Below are 22,725 nucleotides of genomic sequence, written 5' to 3' on the forward strand. Positions count from 1 at the left end.
TTGGTTATCCCTCTCCCCCTTCCTTTTCCCTGCCTCTGGTTACTATTCTGTTCTCTACCTCTATGAGAACAACTTTTTTCACTTCCACATATGAATGAGAACATTTGGTATTTATCTTTCTGTACCTGGCTTATTTCAATAATGTAATGTCCTCCGAGCTCATTCATATTGCCATGAATGACAGAATTTCATTTTTTTTAATGGCTAAATAGTATTCCATTGTGTATATATACCACATTGTCTTTATCCATTTACTTGTTGATCGACACAGGTTGATTTCATATCTTGGCTATTATGAAGAGTGCTGCAATAAACATGGGCATGCAGCTCTTTGACATAATGATTTCCTTTCCTTTGGATATATACCTAGTAGAAGGATTGCTGGGTCATATGGTAGTTCTGTTTTTAGTTTTTCTGAGGAACCTCGATACTGTTTTCCATAATGGCTGTACTAATTTACATTCCCGCCTGCAGAAAGAGTTCCCCTTTCTCTGCCTCCTTGCCAGCATTTGTTATTTTTTGTTTTTTTGATAATGGCCACTATAACTGGGGTGCAATGGTATTTCATTGTCGTTTTGATTTGCATATCCCTGATGGTTAGTGATGTTGAACATTTAAAAATATATACTTGTTGGTTTTTGTCTGCCTTCTTTTGAGAGATATCTATTCAGCTCATTTGCCCATTTTTTAATTGGAGGATTTTTGTTTGTTTTTTGCTGTTGAGTTGTTTGAGTCTCTTATATATTCTGGATATTAACCCCTTGTCAGATGAATAGTTTGCAAATATTTTCTCCTATTCTGCAGGTGATCTCTTCATTCTGTTGATTGTTTCCTTTGCTGTGCAGAAACATTTTAGTTTGATATAATTTCATTTGTCTACTTTTGCTTTTGTTGCCTGTGCTTTGAGGTTTTCTTTATAAAATCTTTGCCCAGACCAATGTCCTGAAGCATTTCTTCTAGGTTTTCTTCTAGTAGTTTTATGGTTTTGGGTCTTACGTTTAAGTCTTTAACCAATTTTAAGTTGATTTTTATATATGGTGAGAGATACGGCTCTAGTTTCATTTTTCTGCATATGGATATCCAGTTTTCCTAGCACCATTTGTTGAAAAGACTGTTCCATCCCCAATGAATGTTCTTGTCACCTTTATTGAAAATCAGTTTTGCTATAAATACATGGGTTTATTTCTGGATTTCCTATTCTGTTCCATTGGTCTATGTGTCTGTTTTTATGCCAGTGCCATGCTGTTTTGGTCTTTTTAATATATTTTGAGGCTGGTAGTGTGATATGTCTAGCTTTGTCCTTTTTGCTCAGGATTGCTTTGGCTATATGGGGGGTGGGGTCCATACAATTTTTAGGATTGTTTTTCCTATTTCTGTGAAGAATGTCTTTGTTATTTTGATATGAGTTGCATTGAATCTGTAGATTGCTTTGGGTGGTATGGTCATGTTCACAATATTAATTCTTTTAATCCATAAACACGGATGTCTTTCAGTTTTTTTATGTCCTCTTCAATTTTTTTCATCAGTGTTTAACAGTTCTTATTGTAGAGATCTTTCACTTCCTTGGTTGAATTTATTCCTAGTTTTTTTTTTTTGTAGTTATTGTAAATGGGATTGCTTTATTCGTTTCTTTTTCCACTGATTTGTTGTTGGTGTATAGAAATGCTACTGATTTTTGTATGTTGATTTTGTATTCTGAAATTTTACTGAATTCATTTATTAGTTCTCAGAGTTTTTTTGGTGGAGTTTTTTTTCTTTCTTTCTTTTTTTTTTTTTTGAGACAGACTTTCACTCTGTTGCCCAGGCTGGAGTGCAGTGGCATCACCTTGGCCCACTACAACCTCCTTCTCCTGGGTTCAAGCCATTCTCCTGCCTCAGCAACCCAAGTAGCTGGGATTACAGGCGTGCGCTATAATGCTGGGCTACTTTTTGTATTTTTAGTAGATACGGAGTTTCACCATGTTGGCCAGGCTGGTCTCGAACACTTGACCTCAAGTGATCCATCAGCCTCCTCCTCCCAAAGTGCTGGGATTACAGGTGTGAGCCATTGCACCGGCGAGTCTTTTGTTTTTCTATATATGATAGTTTATATGCAAATAGGGACAATCTGACTTCCTGTTGTCTAATATGGATGCTCTTTATTTTTTTCTCTTCCTTAATTGCTCTGGCTAGTACTTCCAGTACTGTGGTGAATAAAAGTGGTAATAGTGGGCTTTCTTGTCTTGTTTTGGATCTTGGAGAAAAAGCTTTCAACTTATCCCCTTTCAGTATGATGTTGGTTATGATTTTGTGCTATGTGGCCTTTATTGTATTGAGATATATTCCTTCTATACCTAACTTGTTGAGAGTTTTTATCATGAAGGGATGTTGAATTTTATCAAGTACTTTTTGTGCATCTATTGAGAGGAGCATATGGTTTTTGTCCTTCATTCTGTTGATGTGATATATTGTGTTTATTGATTTGTGTATGTTGTATCCCTGAGATAAATTCCGCTTGATCATGGTGAATCATCTTTTTGATGTGCTGCTAAATTTGGTTGACCAGTATTTTGTTGAGGATTTTTTGCTTCTGTATTTACCAGAGATATTGGCCTGTAGTTTTCTTTTTTTTTGTTGTGTACTTGTTTGGTTTTGGTATAGGGTAATGCTGGCCTCATTGAATAAGTTTGGAAGAATTCTTTCCCCCTTAATTTTCTGGAAGAGTTTGAGAAGAATTGGTATTAGTTTTTCTTCAGATGTTGGTAGAATTCAGCAGCAAGGCCATCAGGTCCTGTGCTTTTCTTTGATGGAAGACTTATTATAGATTCAGTCTTGTTACTTGGAATTGGTCTGTTCTGGTTTTCTATTTCTTCTTGGTTCAATCTTGGTAGATTTCATGTGTCCAGGAATTTCTCAATTTCTGCTGGATTTTCTTTTCTTTTCTCTTTTTTTTTTTTTTTTTTTTTGAGACAGTCTCGCTCTGTCACTCAGGCTGGAGTGCAGTGGCACGATGTCAGCTCACTGCAACCTCTGCCTCCTGGTTTCAAGCGATTCTCCTGCCTCAGCCTCCCAAGGAGCTGGGATTACAGGCACACACCACCATGCCAGGGTAATTTTTGTATTTTTAGTAGAGATGGGGTTTCACCATGTTGGTCAGGCTGGTTTCGAACTCCTGACGTCATGATCCACCCGCCTTGGCCTCCCAAAGTGCTGGGATTACAGGCATGAGCCACCACGCTGGCTGGTTTTCTTTTAGTTTTCTGCATATGAATGCCAGGTTATAGCCACTAGGCTTTCTAATTTGTTTGTGTATAGTTGTTTGTAATAGTCTCTAATGATCCTTTGTACTTCTGTGGTATCATCTTTTTTTTTTTTTAAGTAAAAGCAAGTTTATTAGAGAAGTAAAGAAACAAAAGAATGGTTACTGCATAGATAGAGCAGCCCTGAGGGCTCCTGGTTGGCTATTTTTATGGTTATTTCTTATCATATGCTAAATTAGGGGTGGATTATTCGAGTTTTCCAGGAAAGGGGCAGACAATTCCCGGAACTGAGAGTTCCTCCTCCCTTTAGACCATATAGGGTAACTTAAGGATGTTGCCATGGCATTTGAAAACTGTTATGGCACTGGTGGGAGTGTCTTTTTAGTATGCTATTGGCACTTTCATTGCTATCTTGGTTTTGGTAGGTTTTGGCTGGCTGGATTTTTTTATTGCACTTTTTTTTTTTTTGAGACCGAGTCTCACTCTGTTGCCCAGGCTGGAGTGCAGTGACACAATCTTGGCTCACGGCAACCTCTACCTCCCAGGTTCAAGCGATTCTCCTGCTTCAGCCTTCCAAGTAGCCGGGATTACAGGCATGCACAACCATGCCAGGCTAATTTTTATATTTTTAGCAGAGACGGGGTTTCACCATGTTGGCTAGGCTGGTCTTGAACTCCTGACCTCAGGTGATCTGCCCACCTTGGCCTCCCAAAGTGCTGGGATTACAGGCATGAGTCACTGAACCTGGCCTATTGTATCTCGTTTTATCAGCAGGGTCTTCGTGACTTGTATCTTGTGATTCCCTATCTCATCCTGTGACTAAGAATGCCTAACCTCCTGGGAATGCAGCCCAGCATGTCTCAGCCTCATTTTACCCAGGTGCTGTTGAAGATGGAGTGGCTCTGGTTTGAACACCTCTGACATATTTCTCCCTCCCTTTTACAAGGGGACCCTTAATCCTATGGGTTGTAGAGGGATGAATATCTATCTTCTCTAACTTCTGCTGGCTGAATAGGGGTGATGATATTTCTATCTATTAGGGTCTCTTGTATTTAGAGTAGAGAGGAACGCAGTCAGAAAACGTTGGTATAAAGGCTGGGCATAATGGCTCACGCCTGTAATCCCAGCACTTTGGGAGGCCAAGGTGGACCAATCATCTTAGGTCAGGAGTTCAAGACCAGCCTGGCCAACATGGTGAAACCCTGTCTCTAGTAAAAATACAAAAATTAGGCCAGGCACGGTGGCTCATGCCTGTAATCCCAGTACTTTGAGAGGCTGAGGTGGGTGGATCACTTGAGGTCAGGAGTTTGAGACCAGCCTGGCCAACCTAGTGAAACCCCATCTCTACTAAAAATACAAAAATTAGCTGGGCGTGGTGGCAGGTGCCTGTAATCCCAGCTACTCAAAGGCTGAGGCAGGAGAATCACTTGAACCCAGTAGGCGGATGTTGCAGTGAGCTAAGATCGCACCATTGCACTCCAGCCTGGGCAACAGAGTGAAACTCTGTCTCAAAAGAACAGAAAGAAAAAGAAAAATACAAAAATTAGCCAGGTGTGGTGGTGTGTGCCTATAGTCCCACCTATTTAGGAGGCTGAGACAGGAGAATCACTTGAACCCGGGAGGCGGAGGTTGTAGTGAGCTGACGTGGTGCCACTGCGCTCCAGCCTGGGCAATAGAGCGTGACTCCGTCTCAAAAAAAAAAAGAAAAAAGAAAAAAGAAAAGGAAAAGAAAATGTTGGTATGGTGAAGGTCATTCATAACTCTGACTTCTGACAAAAGGTGATATCAGGAAGATGAATAAATGTTCAATGTAAGAAATTGTTGAGTAAGCTTATCCTGCATTCCTGCACAAAGAGTACAACAGCAATATGTTTCACAACAGTAAATCAATATAAGTAAAAGCATTTCAACAAAACTAAATGAGAAGTCTTTCCAGGAACGGGCAAGTGTTGGAACCAAGCTGATTTGGGGTTGCTACCCAATTCCAGTATATGCCCAGAATTAGAAGACTGATCCAGATTTTTATATTACCTATTTCTCTTGTTTCTTCTGAGCAGCAGCCAGAAATCACTAACTAATTCACAGAAATAAGCAGGGTCAATCTAAATTGCAGAAAAAAACTAAAAAACAACAAATAAGAGTAGAATCTAATAACAGGTGTACCATAGTTTTTGAAACACAGATTTTCTCTCTCCAGTCTTCATTTTTATTAAAACCAAATCATGGTTTCATTTGCAAAATAAGCTTTAGTCTTATTATAATTGTCTTGATTGTTTGTAGAAGTGCAGCAAGAATAATTATTTGCCATATAGGCACCTTTTAAAATTGCCTTTGATGGATCTTTGTTCCATAAGGAATCATGGATTAGACTTTTTAAAGCCTTGAGCTGAGCCATGGGTTTGTGACTGCAAATACCTGTATGAGCTGGGTAAATTTCTCTCCTCTCGAGGTCCCAAGATAACTTGAGGCTCCTAAGCCTGCCAGAAAATGACATTCTATACTTACCACAGGTAAGGAACCCTGTACAGGGACTGTGTAGACAAGATATGAGGCCAGTTTTCCCAAGGGGCTTTTATTCCTTAAAGGAATCTGTTTATATCTGAAAGAATGCCATTCCAGTCAAAGCCTTGGTAAAAGAACCAGTCTCCAAATGTGTTCTGTTACAAAAGAAAACAGTTGCTTTTTGCACTTATGTAAATAACTATATTGCCATAAGTTAAGAATACTCACAAATAGTTTCCAAATTCTGGAGAAATCAAATAGAGAGAAAGAAATATGCTCCAAGTTTTGCTTACAGGAGGATTCTTTACTCAATTGCTAAAAGCTGTAAATAATTGAAAAGTTTTCTTGACTCCAAAGTTGGCCGATTGATGCTGCAATCTATTTCCTTTGGGTCAGGGGTCTCTTCAGTATCATCCCTTTGTGATTCACCATGGAAGATGTTACTGGAAAGCAGTCACAATTCAGACCCCAAGAGAGGGTTCTTGGATCTTATGCAAGAAAAAATTTGGGGTGAGTCCACAGAGTAAAGTGAAAGCAAGTTTATTAGAGAAGTAAAGAAACAAAAGAGTGGCTACTCCACAGGCAGAGCAGCCTCTGTGGTATCAGTTGTAATGTCTCTGTTTTGATTTCTGATTTTATGTATTTGGGTCTTTTATCTTTTTTTCTTGGTTAGTCTAGCTAATGGCTTGTCAATTATGTTTATTCTCTCAAAAAAACCAACTTTTTTGTTGATCTTTTGTATTTTCTTTAGTCTCAATTTATTTTATTTCTACTTTGGTCTTTACTATATCTTTCCCACTACTAACTTTGTGTTTTGTTTGTTCTTTCTTTTCTAGTGCCTTGAGATACTTTACTAGATTTTTTTTTTTTTACTGTATTCATTTATTCCTATAAACTTTCTTCATGATACTGCTTTTGCTGTATCCTATAGGTTTTGCTTTGTTGTGTTTCTATTTTTATATGTTTCAAGACATTTTTAAATTTTCTTCTTAATTTCTGTGTTGAACCATTGATTGTTCAGGATTATGTTATTTAATTTCCATGTATTTGTACAATTTCACAAATTGTTGTTACTGATTTCTAGTTTTGTTTAATTGTGGTCAGAAATGATAGTTGATTCTTTTTTTTTTTTTTGCTCTGTCGCCCAGGCTGGAGTGCAGTGGCACGATTTGGGCTCACTGCAACCTCTGCCTCCCAGGTTCAAACAATTCTCCTGCTTTAGCCTCCTGGCTAGCAGAGATTATAGGTGTGTGCCACCACACCCAGCTAATTTTTGTATTATTAGTAGAGACGGGGTTTCACTGTGTTGGCCAGGCTGGTCTGTAACTCCTGACCTCAGGTGATCCACCTGCCTCAGCCTCCCAAAGTGCTGGGATTACAGGCATGAGCCACCACACCTGGCCATGATTTCGGTTCTTTTAGAATTGTCAAGACTTGTTTTGTGGCCTAAAATGTGGTCTATCCTGGACAATGTTCTATGTGCTGATAAAAATAATATGTATTTGGCTGGGCGTGGTGGCTTACGCCTATAATCCCAGCACTTTGGGAGGCTGAGCAGGTGGATCACGAGGTCAGGAGTTCAAGACAAGCTTGGCCAATATGGTGACACCCTGTCTCTACTAAAAATACAAAAATTAGCCAGGTGTGGTGGTGTGTGCCTGTAATCCCAGCTACTTGGGAGGCTGAGGCAGGAGAATTGCTTGAACCCAGGAGGCAGAGGTTTCAGTGAACCAAGATTGTACCACTGTACTCCAGCCTGGGCAACAAAGCAAGACTCTGTCTCAAAAAAAAAAAAAAATGTGTTCTAGAGCTGTTTGATGAAATGTTTTGTAAATGTCTTTACATAGTGCAGTTTAAATTTAATGTTTCTTTGTTGATTTCCTGTCTAGATGATCTATCCAATGCTGAGAGTAAGGTGTTGAAGTCCCCAACCATTACTGTATTGGGTTCTGTCTCTACTTTTTGAAACTTTTTTTTTTTTTTTATTAGAGATGGAGTCTTGCTATGTTGTCCAGGCTTGTCTTGAACTCCTGGCCTCAAGCTACCCTCCTGCCGTGGCCTTCCAAAGTGCTGGGATTACAGATGTGAGCACCATGTCTGGCCCCCACTTTTTTTGAGACAGGGTCTCACTTTATTGCCCAGAGTGAAGTGCAGTAGCATGGTCATAGCTCACTGCATCCTCAGACTCCTGGGCTCAAGTGATCGTCCTGCCTCAGCCTCCTAAGTGCACACTACCATTCCTGGCTTTTTCTTTTTTTTAGTAGAGATGAAGTCTCACTATGTTGCCCAGGCTGGTCTTGAACTTCTGGCCTCAAATAACCCTTCTGCTTCAGTCTCCCAAAGTGCTGGGATTACAGGCGTGAGCCACTGTGCCTGGCCTCTGTCTCTCCCTTTAGATCTAATAATTTATGCTTTATATATCTGGATGCTCCATTGTTTGGCACATATAATTTATGATTGTTTTGTCCTCTTGCTGAATTGATCCCTTTATCATTATATAATGACCTTGTCTCTATTTGCCATTTTGACTTAAAGCCTGCTTTATCTGATGTAAGCATAGCTTTTCCTGTCAATTTTGGTTTCTGTTTGCATGGAATATCTTTATCCATCCCTTCATTTTCAGTCTATATGTGTCTTTACAGGTGAAGTGAGTTTCCTGTAGGTAGCATATAGTTAGGTCATTTATTTTCTTATCTGTTCAGGCAGTGTATATCTTTTAAATGGAGGAATTTAATCTGTTTACATTCAAGGTTATTGTTGATAGGTGAGGACTTGCCCCTGTCAATTTGTTAATTGTTTTCTGATTGTTTTCTGTATCCTTTCTTTCTTATTGTTTATGATTGTGGTTTGGGTTTTTGTTTTTTTGGTAGTGATAAGGTTTGATTCTTTTTCTCCTTTGTGTATCTGTTCTACCAGTGAGTTTTACACTTTTATGTGTTTTCATGATAGTGATGATTGTCTTTTTTGCTTCCAGATGTAGGACTCCATTGAGCATTTCTTGTAAGGCTAGTCTAGTGGTGATGAATTCTTTCAGTTTTTGCTTGTGTGGGAAAGACTATTTCTCCCTAATTTCTGAAGGATAGCTTTGCTGGAAATGGTATTATTGGCCGATGATTATTTTCTTTTAGCACTTTGACTGTATCATCCCATTCTCTACTGGCCTGTAAGGATTCTGTGGAGAAATCTGCTCTTAGTCTAATAGATATTCCTTTATATGTGACTCAATGCTTTTCTCTTGCCGTTTTTAGAATTCTCTTTTTTTTTTTTTCCTTTTTTGGAGGCTTTCTCTGTGAACTTTCTTTATCTTTGACTTTTTACAATTTGACTATAATGGCCTCAGGGAGGGCCTTTTTGGGTTAAATCTATTTGGGAATCTTTGAGCTTCCTTGATCTGGATGTCCACATCTTTCCCCAGACTTAAGAAGTTTTCAGCTATTATTTCATTAAATAGGTTTTCTACACTTTTTTCCTTCTCTTCTCCTTTTTTTTTTTTTTTTTTTTTGAGAAGGAGTCTTGCTCTGTCGCCTAGGCTGGAGTGCAGTGGCACAATCTTGGCTCACTGCAAGCTCCGCCTCCTGGCTCCACGCCATTCTCCTGCCTCAGCCTCCCGAGTAGCTGGGACCACAGGCGCCCACCACCATGCCCGGCTAATTTTTTTGTATTTTTTAGTAGAGACGGGGTTTCATTGTGTTAGTCAGGATGGTCTTAATCTCCTGACCTCATGATCCACCCGCCTTGGCCTCCCAAAGTGCTGGGATTACAAGCTTGAGCCACTGTGCCTGGCCCTTCTCTTCTCCTTTTAAAACTACTGTAATACAAATATTTGATTGCTTAATAATGTCTCATAAGTCTTGTAATTTTTCTTGACTTTTTTGTTCTTATTTCTTTTTTTCTCTGACTGGGTAATTTCAAATGACCTTTCTTTATTCTTTTCTTTTTTTTTTTGAGATGGAGTTTCACTCCTGTTGCCCAGGCTGGAGTGGAATGGTGTGATCTCAGCTTACTGCAACCTCCGCCTCCTAGGTTCAAGTGATTCTCTTGCCTCAGCCTCCTGAGTAGCTGGGATTACAGGCATGAGCCACGATGCCTGACTAATTTTGTATTTTTTTTTTTGAGATGGGGTCTTGCTCTGTCGCCCAGGCTGGAGTGCAGTGGCGCGATCTCTGCTCACTGCAAGCTCCGCCTCCCGAGCTCACGCCATTCTCCTGCCTCAGCCTCCAGAGTAGCTGGGACTACAGGCGCCCGCCATTACGCCCGGCTAATTTTTTGTATTTTTAGTAGAGACGGGGTTTCACCGTGTTAGCCAGGATGGTCTCGATCTTCTGACCTTGTGATCTGCCCGCCTCGGCCTCCCAAAGTGCTGGGATTACAGGCTTGAGCCACCACTCCCAGCCTAATTTTGTATTTTTAGTAGAGATGGGGTTTCTCCATGTTGGTCAGGCTGGTCTTGAACTTCTGACCTCTGGTGATCTGCCCGCCTCGGCCTCCCTAAGTGCTGGGATTACAGGTGTGAACCACCACGCCTAGCTCAAATGACCTACCTTTCAAGTTCAGAGAATCTTTCTTCTGCTTGATCAAGTGCTGTTGAAGCTCTCTGTTGCATTTTTTATTTCATTCATTTAACTTTTCGGCTGCAGGACTTCTGTTTGTTTCTTTTAAAATTGTTTCTATCTCTTTGTTGAATTTCTCTTTCACATTGTGAATTGTTTTCTTGATTTTTATCAGATTGTCTATCTGTATTTTTGTGTGTGTGTGTGTCTTGTTGATTTCCTTAAGATCTCTTTTTGAATTCCTTTTCTTGAAATTTGTGGATTTCCTTCCCATTTGGGTCTCTTACTAGTGAGTTATTATGTTCCTTTGGTGGTGTCATATTTTCTTGACTTTTGAGTTTCTTATGTCCCCACATCCTCACATTGATGTCTGTACATCTAGTGGATCAATCACCTCTTCCAAACTTTTTAGAATGGCTTTTGTAGAGGAAGGTTTTCATCTGCAGTTGGGTTGTAGTGTGCCAGTTGGAAAGAGTGTGATGACTCTGTTTCTGGATAGGTGCAATGGTATAGTCTCTATGCAGCTTTTTCAGCTGCACTGGACATCGGCAATAACTGTGAGCACCCCCATGGTCTAGGCTGTAGATGTTTGTACACTGGCATCATAGGTTGTTAATGTCCTCAGTGTTGAGGGCTCTTGAGGTCCTCCTATTCTCATTTAACCCACAAGGGGAAAACTTAGCTAAGGGGATCTCTCTTGGTATCAAGTCTGACATGACCTACAAGCAGCTGCAGCAGCCCTGAGTTCCAGGTGCAGGTGCTTAGAGTGGATGTGGGGCTGGGGTCATAGGCTGAGGGTCTTGCAAGCCTATTATGCCACCTGGGTCATGGAGTGCAACTTTGCTGTTAGTGGCAGGTTTGGATATATGTTGCCTACAGAGCCAGCATCTGTGACTCTGAAGCACCCCCTATCAGCTCAGCCCCATAGGCTGGGTTGTACCTGTGATTCTACTGCTGGGAGGGACAGGGCACAGTACTGGCCTGACTCCTGGGAAGAAGTGCTCTAAAGATTTGGGCCTGGGAAACAAGGCATGGCTGCAATTCAGGAACTTGAGCCAATAGGGTTCAGCAGCAACTCAGATCCCAGGGGATGAGGCATTGTGTAGTGTGACTCTAGAACAAGGGATTGTGGGGCTTGGCAATATTCCTGACTGTGTGATGCCACGTGCAGTGGCAGCAAGTATCCCAGAAAGGTGGGGCACAGCTGTTGTTTGGGCACTGAGGGGGCAAGGAACAGCACAGTGATGACTTGACTCCCCAGGGAGAGGGGTATGTCAGCGTCTCAGATTCTAGAGGGCTAGCCCAGCTCTGGGGCAACAGAGTACTAGGGTTGTTTGGCCTGTAGGGCAGGATGTCTTAGTTCAGCCACAGCTCTATTTCCCTGGGACATGGGGTACTAGGTCAGCTCAGTTCTGGGATGCACAGTTGCTCAGCTTGGCCAGGGCACTGATTCCCCAGGGGCTGGTGTGCCACTTCAGCTCATGCTTGGGGGTGATAGGGGACATGACTGTCCTGGGAAGCCCAGGAACTATTTCCCTGAGATGCAGAGCACCACTTTAGCTTAGGCACTGGGGTGAGTGACTGCTCCAGGTAGCCAAGGTACTGTTTTCTGGGATGTAAGGCACTCCTTCAACTTAGGCACCAGAGAGATGTGACTGTCCTGAGCAGCCAAGGTACCGTGTTTAGGAGGCAGGGTACCTAGGAAATCAGTTAGGCTCTGGCCCAAGGGGGCAGAAGGAGGGGTAGATGAAGTGGCTCTACCTCTGCTGGGCCCTGCAGGGAAGGGTGTAACAGCTGCTGGCAGCTTGGCTTGGGGATGTTGGGCCACTGGGCTGGGGTGCAGGGTGGCTTAGCTTCAGGGATGAAGGGGACCCATGGTGACTCACCCCGGAAGCAAGACGTGCACCAGCTGTTGTTCCAATTCCAAGATGGCATAGCAGAGTAGCCATTTGGGCACAGGGGGCACGGCACAGCGTTGGCTTCTTCTTTGGAGGAGCACTGCTGTGTGGACTCCAGGCAGCTTCCTCAGCTGAGCTTGGTGCCTGTGAGAATTGCAGGGGACTCCAGTGGTGAGGTCTGTAGGTGGCCAAGGTGTTGATGGGGGTTGCTGGCACCCTCTTGCTTACCTCCTGGTTTCCAGCTGATCCTGGTGGGGAGATGGAGTGGTAGAGTCCCAGCATTTTCTTCTGTTCTCTGTGTAGCCATCTCAAGTTTCTGTCACCCATCTGATGAACTCTGGCACTCTCCCTCAGTTATTTTTGTTAAAATAACAATGTTGACCGGGTGCTGTGGCTCAGGCCTTTAATCCCAGCACTTTGGGAGGCTGAGGCGGGTGGATCACCTGAGGTCAGGAGTTTGAGACCAGCCCGGCCAACATGCTAAAACCCCTTCCCTACTAAAAATCCAAAAATTAGCTGGGCGTGGGGGTGGGCACCTGTAGTTCCAGCTACTTGGGAGGCTGAGGCAAGAGAATCTCTTGAACCCAGGAGGCAGAGGTTGCAGTGAGCCAAGATTGCGCCATTGCACTCCAGCCTGGGTGACAAGAGCGAAACCGCATGTCTCTCTCTCTCTCTCTACCTATCTATCTATATATATACCTATATCATTGTTTATTCATTGTTTTGGCTATCTTTGTGATGGGGAGGAGTGCTAGAGGGTTCTAGTCTTGTTCTCCTCCCGAGTGTGATAGCATTTTTAATGGACAATCCTTTAGGGCATCTTTCCAAAGCTTTCAACTTAGTTTTTGTTTCTGTACTAAAAAAAATTATGGTAAAATACACATAACATAAAATTTAAACATTTAATTTAACCATCTCAACCATTTGTTAAGTGTACAGTTCAGTGGTATTAAGTACCTGTGTTATTTTGCACCATCCGTCTCCAGAACTTTGTTCATTTTCCCAAACTGGAACCCTGTACCCGTTAAACACTAGCTTCCCATTTCCCAGTGCCCCCAACCCCAGGCAAGCACCATTCTACTTTCTGTCTCTGTGAATTTGAGTACTCTAGGTATCTCAGATAAGTGGAATCATACAGTATTTGGTTTTTTTGTGACTTGCTTATTTCACTTAGCATAATGTCCTCAAAATTCATTCTTGTTTTAGCATATATTAGAATTTCTTTCCTTTCTAAGGTTGAATGATATTCCATTGTATGTATGTGCCACATTTTGTTTATCCATTCATCAGTCAGTGAACACTTGGGTTGCTTCCATGTTTTGGTTATTGTGAATAATGCTGCTATGAACATGGGTTTATGAATTCTGTTCAAGTCCAAGTCCTTGCTTTCCATTCTTTTGGGTATGCACCCAGAGTGGAATTGCTGGATCATATGGTAATTCTATTTTTAATTTTTTGAGGAACTGATTCATCTTAGTTTTTATAGAAGTAACACTTTTTTTCCCCTAGTCCCTCCTCTCACACTCTTATATATATTTTTTGAGACAGGGTCTCACTGTGTCACCCAGGCTGGAGTGCAGTGGTGTGATCATGGCTCACTGCAACCTCCTGGGCTCAGGTGATCTTCCGACCTCGGCCTCCAGAGTAGCTGGGACCACAGGTGCACACCACCATGCCCGGCTAGTTTTTTTATTTTTTGTAGAGATGGGATTTCACCATGTTGCCCAGAGTGGTCTTGAACTCCTGAGTTCAAGCGATCCGCCCACCTCAGCCTCCCAAAGTGCTGGGATTACAGGCGTGAGCCACCGCAGCTGGCTTACACTTACATTTAATAGGCTTTAAAATACAGCTTTATTAAAGTATAACTGACAAAAATATACTGCACATATTTAAAATGCACAGTTGATGTGTTTTGACATATGCATATACCTGTGAAATCATCAGCGCCATGAACTTAGTGGACATTTCTGTCACCCTCACAAGTTCCCTTGTGCCTTAAATAATCCCCTCTCCTACTCCTCCCTGCTGCACCCCCAGCCTCTGCCATAATCAAGTAACCGCCAGCTGCTTTCCGTCACTATAGATTAGTTTACAGTTTTTAGAGTTCTATATAATGGGAATGATACAGTATGGTCTCTTTTTTTCTCTAGCTTCTTTCACTCAGCATAATTAGTTTGAGATTCATGCATGCTATGGTATATATCAATAATCCATTTATTTATTTATTTATTTATTTGAGACAGAGTCTCGCTCTGTCGCCTAGGCTGGAGTGCAGTGGCGCGATCTCAGCTCACTGCAACCTCCACCTCCTGGGTTCAAGTGATTGTCATGCCTCAGCCTCCCGAGTAGTTGGGACTACAGGCGTGAGCCACCGTGCCCAGCTTAATTTAGGCACAAATTTACCCTGGATTAGGCCAAGCACGGTGGCTCACGCCTGTAGTTCCAGCATTTTGGGAGGCCAAGGCGGGCAGATCACCTGAGGTCAGGAGTTCAAGACCAGCCTGGACAGCATGGTGAAACCCCGTTTCTACTAAAAACGCAAAAACTAGCTGGGCATGGTGGCACATGCCTGTAATCCTAGCTACTTGGGAGGCTGAGGCAGGAGAATCACTTGAGCGCAGGAGGCAGAGGTTGCAGTGAGTAGAGATAGTGCCATTGCACTCCAGCCTGAAAGACAGAGTGAGACTCCATCTCAAAACAAACCAAACTTTTTTTTCCAACCACCTGCTACCCACTGATGAGCATTTTTTCTTTTTTGTTTCTTTTCTTTCTTTTTTTTTTTTTTTTTTGGAGATGGTGTCTCGCTCTGACGCCCAGGCTGGAGTGCAGTGGCACGATCTCGGCTCACTGCAACCTCCGCCTCCCGGGTTCAAGCGATTCTCCTGCCTCAGCCTCCTGAGTAGCTGGGACTACAGGGGTGTGCCACCTTGCCCCGCTAATTTTTGTAATTTTAGTAGAGGAGGGGTTTCACCATATTGGTCAGGCTGGTCTTGAACTCCAGACCTCAGGTGATCCACCTGCCTTGGCCTCCCAAAGTGCTGGGATTACAGGTGTGAGCCACCGCACCTGTTTTTTTTTTTGTTTTCAGACAGGGTCTTTTGCTGTTACCCAGGCTGGAGTGCAGTGGTACAATCATGGCTCACTGTAGCCTCGACCTCCCAGGCTCAAGCAATTCTCCCACCTCAGCCTCCTGAGAAGCTGGGACTACAGGCATACACCACCATACTCGGCTGGTTTTTGAGCTTTTTGTAGAGACAGGGTTTTGTGATGTTGCCCAGGCTGGTCTTGAACTCCTGGGTTCAAGCAATCCTCTCACCTTGGCCTCCCAAATTGCTGGGATTAAGGCATGAGCCACTGCACCCAGCCAGTGAGCATTTTTTCAAGTGCTTATTTGCCAGTTATATATTTACTTTGATGAAGTGTCTGTTTAAATTTTTGCCCATTATTTTTCATTAGGTCATTTTCTTATTTTTGAGTTTTAAGAGTTGTTTATATATTCTGGATTCTGTATTAGATATGTGCTTTGCAATGAATTTCCCCCTGTCTGTGGCTAATCTTTTCATTGTCTTAAAAGAAACTTTTGATACTTTTTATTTCCTATTTAAATAAATCACACAGTTTTCTGGCATACCAACCTGTCATCAAGTTTAGGGACAACACAACTTCTCATTATGGGTGGCAGTTCAGCTGGAGGGAGCAAAGGGGTGTGTGGGGACACCAGAGAAGACACCCCAGCTTTGAAGTTTCCATGTACTAAGGGCATCGATCAGAATGTTCTCCAGAGGAAATGGAACTCATCGTATGGCTGAGGACCCTGTTTTTAACTTGAGAGGGCAGTATGTCCAATGAAAAGACCACACATTTCATCTTCTTGTCCAGCTTGGTGTAGGCATGTGACTACATTCTGGTCAATGAGATGCAAATTAGAATTGTTGGGTGGACTTTGAATAAGGCTCCTTTAAAGAGGGGCAGGTAACTAATATATGTCCTTTGGTTTTGGTTTTCTGTGTTCTTTCTGTTTCTTGCCTGGAATGTGGGCAAGCTGGCTGGAGCTTCAGCTTCTACTTCAGACTATGAAGCAACCTTGCAGTGTTATGTGGAAGATGGGGTAGAAAGATGAAAGAAGCCCAGGTCCCTGATAATTACAGAGCTGCCACACTAGCTATGTCTGTGTACCTGCAGACTTCCTATGTTAAAGAAAACACTTAATATATTTTAAAAGCTATGTTATTTCTGTTTTTTATTACTAGCAACCAAATGCAATTCCTAACAGACACAGCTGGTTAACATAGCAGTGCATCAGGAGGCAGTCAGCTGTACTGCATATATGCTAATATCATTGAGATCATAATGTGAGAACATTTTAACCCCTGCTTTTCTGCTTTACATGCTTTTAAAATTTTCTTTTATTTTCAGGCTTTTTTTAAATTTTTTGAGATGGAGTCTTGCTCTTTCACCCAGGCTGGAGCGCAGTGGCCCGATCTCAGCTCACTGCAACCTCTACCTCCCGAGTTCAAGCGATTCTCCTGCCTCAGCCTCCTGAGTAGCTAGGACTATAGCCGTGTGCCACCACACCTGGCTAATTTTTGTATTTTTAGTACAGACAGGGTTTCACCATGTCGGCCAGGCTGGTCTCGAACTCCTGTCCTCAAGTGATCTGCTCGCCTCAGCCTCCCAAAGTGCTGGGGTTACAGGCGTGAACCACCATGCCCAGCCTTCACACTTATTTTTGTCACTACTTTTTTCTCCAATACCATCACCATCTTCAACTTCATCATCTTGTGCTTAATGTCATTATCATTATGAATAAGAATCATTTTTGTTATCATAATCGTCTTTAGAGGATTCTCTTCTTGTTGATGGAGGGTGATTTGTGTATAAAATGTATTTTTTTAAATTAAATATTCCATTGGGGCGAAGGGAGGGGAGGCCGAGGGAGCCTTTGTCATTGAGGAACATCTGTGGAAAGGGGTGGAATTGGTACTCAGACTTAGGACAGCTTCAATATTCATTGGCCATGGGCCACATCGGTCATTTCTGTGCTGCCAATGGCCAGGATTGCTCCCACATGTGGATGCCCTCTAGGCATGTAAGTGAGACAACAGGGATGGATTTCAGTCTTCTGCCAGAGTTGGCTGGTAGGGCACGTCAGGGTCAGTACTGCTTATAAAGAAAGGCAGAAGTAATTGAACTTGATAGTATAAGAAATAAGAAACTGTTGGAGGGTCTTGAGTTGGGGAGTAGCATGGTTTGTGTAGGAAGGATTAGGGATGGGGTGGAAGGGACACACAAGTGGGTAGTAGTAGTCCAGGCATGAGGTGATGCAGGTCGTGTGTTAGGCAGGTCATGGGTTAAGTAGACATCAAGAGAGGATTAAACATACATACATACATGTCTACATACATACATAATCAGGGGAAATGCCTGTGTGAAGAAAAATAAGGAGGAAGCTGGGGGAGTCTGGGGGAGCCATCAGACCCCAGTGCAAGTGGGACCCTGAGTGAAGGAGAGGGGTAAGAAAGGAAGGAAGTTTGGTGGGAGCATATCAGACTATAGTGCAATTCTAAGAAAAGTTCTGCAAGACCTTGGAGTGTCCTCCAGCCAGAGCCACAGTCCCTGGCCAGTGGAGCCCCACATCTCCCAGGAATGGGCCTGCCTTATTATCCCTGCCACACGCATCACTAGCTGGGGTGAGCTGTGGGAAACATTGCCTTGGAGCAAACATGGGGATGGACTTCAGAGCTCCACAGCTGGGGCCGTCAGTCAAGCATACACCCTGCAGTGGAAGATCCAGAGGCCCATTTTCCTGGATGACATGGGGATGACTGGGGTGAGGGACATGGGAAGGTGACTGCTGTTGTCTCAGGCCTATCTGTTGCAATAACAAATGCTGGCCTGCACTGACTTAAGCAGTAAGGAGCTATACTATGCAGAAAACAGGATGTCCCAAGGTGGGTGGCTTTCAGGGTTGGCTGAGTCAAGGCTCTAGGATGAGGTACTTCCCATCCCTCTACTCTGCCATCCTTGGGTTGGTTTCCTTCTAGACCAGTAGTGACATGGCCACGGTGGTCCCAGGAATTGCAGCTGGACACAGTGATATCTGAAGAAAGGAGAACGACCCCTATGTTCTGTGGAGCAAGGATCCCTTTCTCAGAGGGGTTCCAGCACATTTCCCACCGCTGGGAAATCTATGCCTCATTGGCCAGAAGTGGGTCACCTGGCCATTCTTGAGCATGTCACTGGGACGGGGAATGAAACCATTGTGATTGGCTTATTGCCAGGGAATGGCACCCTGGCTACATGTGAGAATTGCTTGGGGAGCTGGGCCCCACACTTCAGATTTCTCTATGAATTGGTCTAGCGTGGATACTGGGCATCAGTAATTGTTTTTGTTTTTGTTTTTTTTGAGACAGGGTCTCTCTCTTGCCCAGGCTGGAGTACAGTGGCATGATCTCTGCTCACTTCAGCTTTGACCTCCTGAGCTAAAGTGACCCTCTCATCTCAGCCTTCCAAGTAACTGGGACTACAGACACACACCACCATGCCCAGCTAATTTAAAATTTTTTTTTTGTAGGGACAGGGTCTTGCTATGTTGCCCAGGCTAGTCTCAAACTCCTGGGCTCTAGTGATCCTCCTGCCTCAGCCTCCCAAAGTGCTAGGATTATAGGCGTGAGCCACCACACTTGGCTCTACCAGTAATTTTATTACCTCCTAGGTGATGCTGATGTGCAACCAGGGCTGAGAACTGCTGTTGTCTTGGGGTGGTGTAGATGTTGGGCATCAGCCACCATGTCCATTACAGTCACTTACTAGTTTTTTGTGGCTTAGACAAGTCACTTACCCTCTTTCAGCTTTGGTTTTCTCATCTGTAAAATGGGGTCTGGCAATAGTTACCTCCTGTGCTTCCTGGGAAGACTGAAACAGTTCGTGAGTGCTCATAGGCTTTGCAAACTGTAAGTCACTGACACCCGGGGGCTGGCTGCTTATCATTCTTATTCAATTTGGAGGGAAAGCACAGCTCCCTCTGCTGCCAAGAACAGCCAGGGCAGAGATTTCTCTTGAGCACAGCTTCCTGTCATTAAAACAAAAAACGAAAGAGAAGGGAAAACGACAGACTGGGAAGCCACAGGCAATTGCAGTGGGCTTTTTTCTTCTTGGAAGGCGTGGGTTTGAAGGCGCTGCTATAAATGGTTTATGCAAATGAGCTGGAGGCGCTCTGTCCCCTGCCGCTTTAATCCGGGAGAAGCTGGGAGGGAGCCAGGCACAAGGTTTTCCGCCCCTCCTCCCTGTATTCCTGCAGTGGGGTGGCGGGGAGCAGGCAGATGCTCTTCTGCTGCCTCCCGGGAAGATGGTCAGATAAGGCTCTGCACTCTGGCTCCCCCATGTTCCAGGACACACCTGGCTGCGTGGCTTCTTGGCTCTTTCTGCCTGAGTGAGCACAGGCTAGTGCTGCCAATAGTACTGCAGGAACAAGGAGGGCCCCCACTGGTGCTGCGAGGTCATGGCCAGGCAATCTGTCACCTTTGGGTCTCACTGGGTCCACAGGGACCTGGGGCACTTGAGAGGAGCAGAAGGGGGAAGAGTAAAGAGCCCTCACCATTGGCCCCAGGCTTTCATCTTCCCTCCCTCCTCCTCCTCTTCCTCTTTTCTTCCTTTCTTCATGAAATCTACTTTGAGCATTACGGAGTGACCACCTTGTCAGATGCTAAGGATCTAGAGATAAAAAGATACCTTTCTACCTTCAGGGTGCTCCCAGTATGGGAAGGGCCTCCTGCCATGGCTGCAGGGCTGGGGCTGCACAGAGGACTGGCTGGACAGTCTTGGAGAGGGACGGTCTGGTCTATTCCATCCCGGGGCATTGGGATGATCTCAGAGGAAAGGCTCTTCTGAGCTGGGGGCTGAAGGTGAGGTGGGAGTGTTTGTGGGACCAGTGCCAGGGAGGGGCACTCCAAGGAGAGGGACAGTGTTCAAAGAGCAACAGACAAGTGATGTGCCATGTTCTGGAACACAACCGGCTCGTGTGCAGCCATGTTCTAGAACACAACCGGCTCGTGTGCATGGAGCGTAGGTACATGGGGTGAGGTGGGGAGGTCATGGAAGGTGAGGCCAGACACATGGGCTGGGGTCAGTTCACAGAGGAACTTGAATAATCCCCAAAGTGGGGGTCGAGTTTATCCTGAGGTGCTCGGGAGCCACAGGAGCTAGAGGGCTGAGTCGGGCAGAGAGGCCCGCCTGGCAGCCCTGCGGAGGGGGACGGAGGCTGGAATGATTGTCCAGAGCAGGATGATGCTGGGGGCCTGAACCATGGGCAGAGCCAGGGGAGGGAAGGAGGGGATGGATTTGAGAAGGACACGGTGACCTCTTGGGTGGGGAATCTGGGCTGACACCAGATTTCCGGCCTGGATAACAGAACTCAAGGGATAAACTGGGCCCCGCAACCTTGGGGGTGCCCATATTGGGTGGGGCCAGGAGAAGGACTGAGAAGCAGTCACTTCCAGTGAAGAATGTGCTGCTGGCCCATCCTGGGTTTTCCACCAGACCCTGGTAGAAGGGGGAATGGGAGAAGGAGCTGCTGCTTCAGACAGTTTAGAAATTCTTGATTGCCTCCCCCTAGATGATCCCCATCCCACATTCCTGATTCAGGGAACTCCTGGTTCAGAGATAAAGTGAACCAGTCCAATGCCTCTGTTGTACAGGTGTGAAAACTGTGTCCCGAGAGGGGACTGACTTGCCCAAGGTCACACAGTGAATTATGGCAGGCGGTGTCATGGTTAGTAAAAAAAAGACCCCCAAACAAAGTCTAATGTAGCCCACCTCCTTCACTTGCCCTGAGAACAAAGAGCTCTCTTCCCCAGAGGGAAGTGGGCTTGGCTAAGCAGGGTTGAGGTTGTGAGGGGTGCAGCATTTGTTTTAGAGAAGGGAGGGGCTCCTGGGGAAGAGACCTCCTGCCCCTATTTGCCTGCTGGTGGAGCCCAACCCAGGAGCTGCATTTGCTTTCCACCTTCTGGAGCCCTGACCGCCACCACCGCCACCAGGAGGGAGAAGCCACGGAGGCATTAAAAGGGGCTGCCCTCCCTAAATTCCAGAGCCTCAGGGCCTGCCTGGAACTCAGGAGTTCTGACTTCCAGGGAAGGCTTTGCTTTCTCAATGTTGACCCTGCACAGTCCTGGGGTCTCTGAAGGAAGTAATCCCGAAGAGGGAGGTGTCGGGGGACAGGAGCGTGAGAGAAGTTACTGGAAAGGGAAGAAAGGAAGGCGGCGGCAATGAGCCACGGATGAATGTGCAAACTGTGAGATGGGGCAGCTGCGGGGAACAGCTAGGAGCTAGAGCGGTGGGTTTCTGTCATTGCAGTCACCCTGTGGTGGCGCCCCTCCTTGGGCTGTCCTTTGTGCAGGAATACCACAGTCCTGACAGCCGCCTTTGGTGGCCACACCCGAACTCTCGCTCAGGAGGGTGGGGCAGCAGCCCTGAGCCAGCCACATGCCCACGGTTCCCAGGTCTTTAGGGACTAAAAGCACCTGTTTGTGGGGCTATGAGATGTGAGATTGTCTGGGGTTGGGGTCAGGGACTCAGTCTAGGGCTAGGACTGGAGGTGTAGTAGCAGGGGACAGAGTTCCTTCCTGGACTCAGTGGGGATGAAAGCCACTGGCCTTTCCTGAGAGGCACTGCATGGACCCCATTACTCACAGGTACCTCTGTGCCTGGGGATCTTGCCTGTGGCCCAGCAGCTGGCATGGCCGGTGTCCTCTGGGCTCTAGGTCATGGCCCATAGTGGTAGGCACAGAGCTGGCATAGTGCAGTGGCTGGACTCAAGTCATCTCTCACCTTTGCTGTATGAGAACAGAACTTCCTGTTTTTTGAGCCAAGCCAAGCCCTCTGCTCCTGCAAGGAACCTGCCACCCCCTTTTTCTTTTTGGAGCATTTTCAGGTTTATGCCTTGGGACCTGTGAGAGCTGGCACCCCTTGCCTCAATCCCCACTTTCTCTTTTGGAGACGTGTGTGGTGCTGAAGCTCTGACCCCTAGTGTGGGAGTGGCCCAGATCCTGGCTGGGGCAAGGCCTGCAGGTGGGTGCCTGGATGCATGGCGGAGACTCTGGCAAAGTAGGATGGTGACCGTGAGCACACTACAGTCAAAGTCCGGGGCAGTCAACATTGGGATCAAATTTCACTTTTTTTTTTTTTTTTTTTTTAGAGACAAGGCCTCACTCTGTCAGCTAGGCCAGGTGCAGGAGTGTAATCATAGCTCACTGTAACCTCAAACTCCTGGGCCCAAGTGATCCTCCTGCCTTAGCCTCCCAAAGCTCTGGGATGACAGACGTTTGCCACTGTGCCCAGCTCAAATTTTACATTTGTGGGTGCAGTGGCCCTGGGTCCCTCTGACTGATGCTGTGTTTATTTAACCGAAGGTGGCTATTCTCAGGGGCAGCACTCTGCAGTAGACAAAGCCCAGGGGCTTGCACTCTTGAGTCTGAAATCTGGGTTCTGGCCCAGCTCTGGCACTTTATAGCTTTAACAATTAATTTCCACCTCCTTGAG

General features: G+C 45.0%; 1 protein-coding gene across 5 annotated transcripts in view; it reads left to right on the plus strand.

Annotated features, from left to right (window-relative positions):
- NEURL1 (neuralized E3 ubiquitin protein ligase 1) overlaps positions 1-22,725 on the plus strand; it is a 96,679-nt gene that overhangs the window by 29,827 nt on the left and 44,127 nt on the right. Inside the window, exon 1 of one of the 5 annotated variants that reach the window (XM_054522796.2) lies at positions 6,143-6,251. The exons of the other annotated variants lie outside the window; for them this stretch is intronic. Coding sequence (XP_054378771.1) covers positions 6,179-6,251 — 73 coding nt within the window. The 5' untranslated portion in view covers positions 6,143-6,178. Of the gene's footprint in view, positions 1-6,142; positions 6,252-22,725 lie in introns of those variants that run through there. 5 annotated transcript variants of the gene reach the window in all.

This window comes from Pongo abelii, chromosome 8, assembly GCF_028885655.2.
Source record: "Pongo abelii isolate AG06213 chromosome 8, NHGRI_mPonAbe1-v2.0_pri, whole genome shotgun sequence".
Lineage (NCBI taxonomy): Eukaryota > Metazoa > Chordata > Mammalia > Primates > Hominidae > Pongo > Pongo abelii.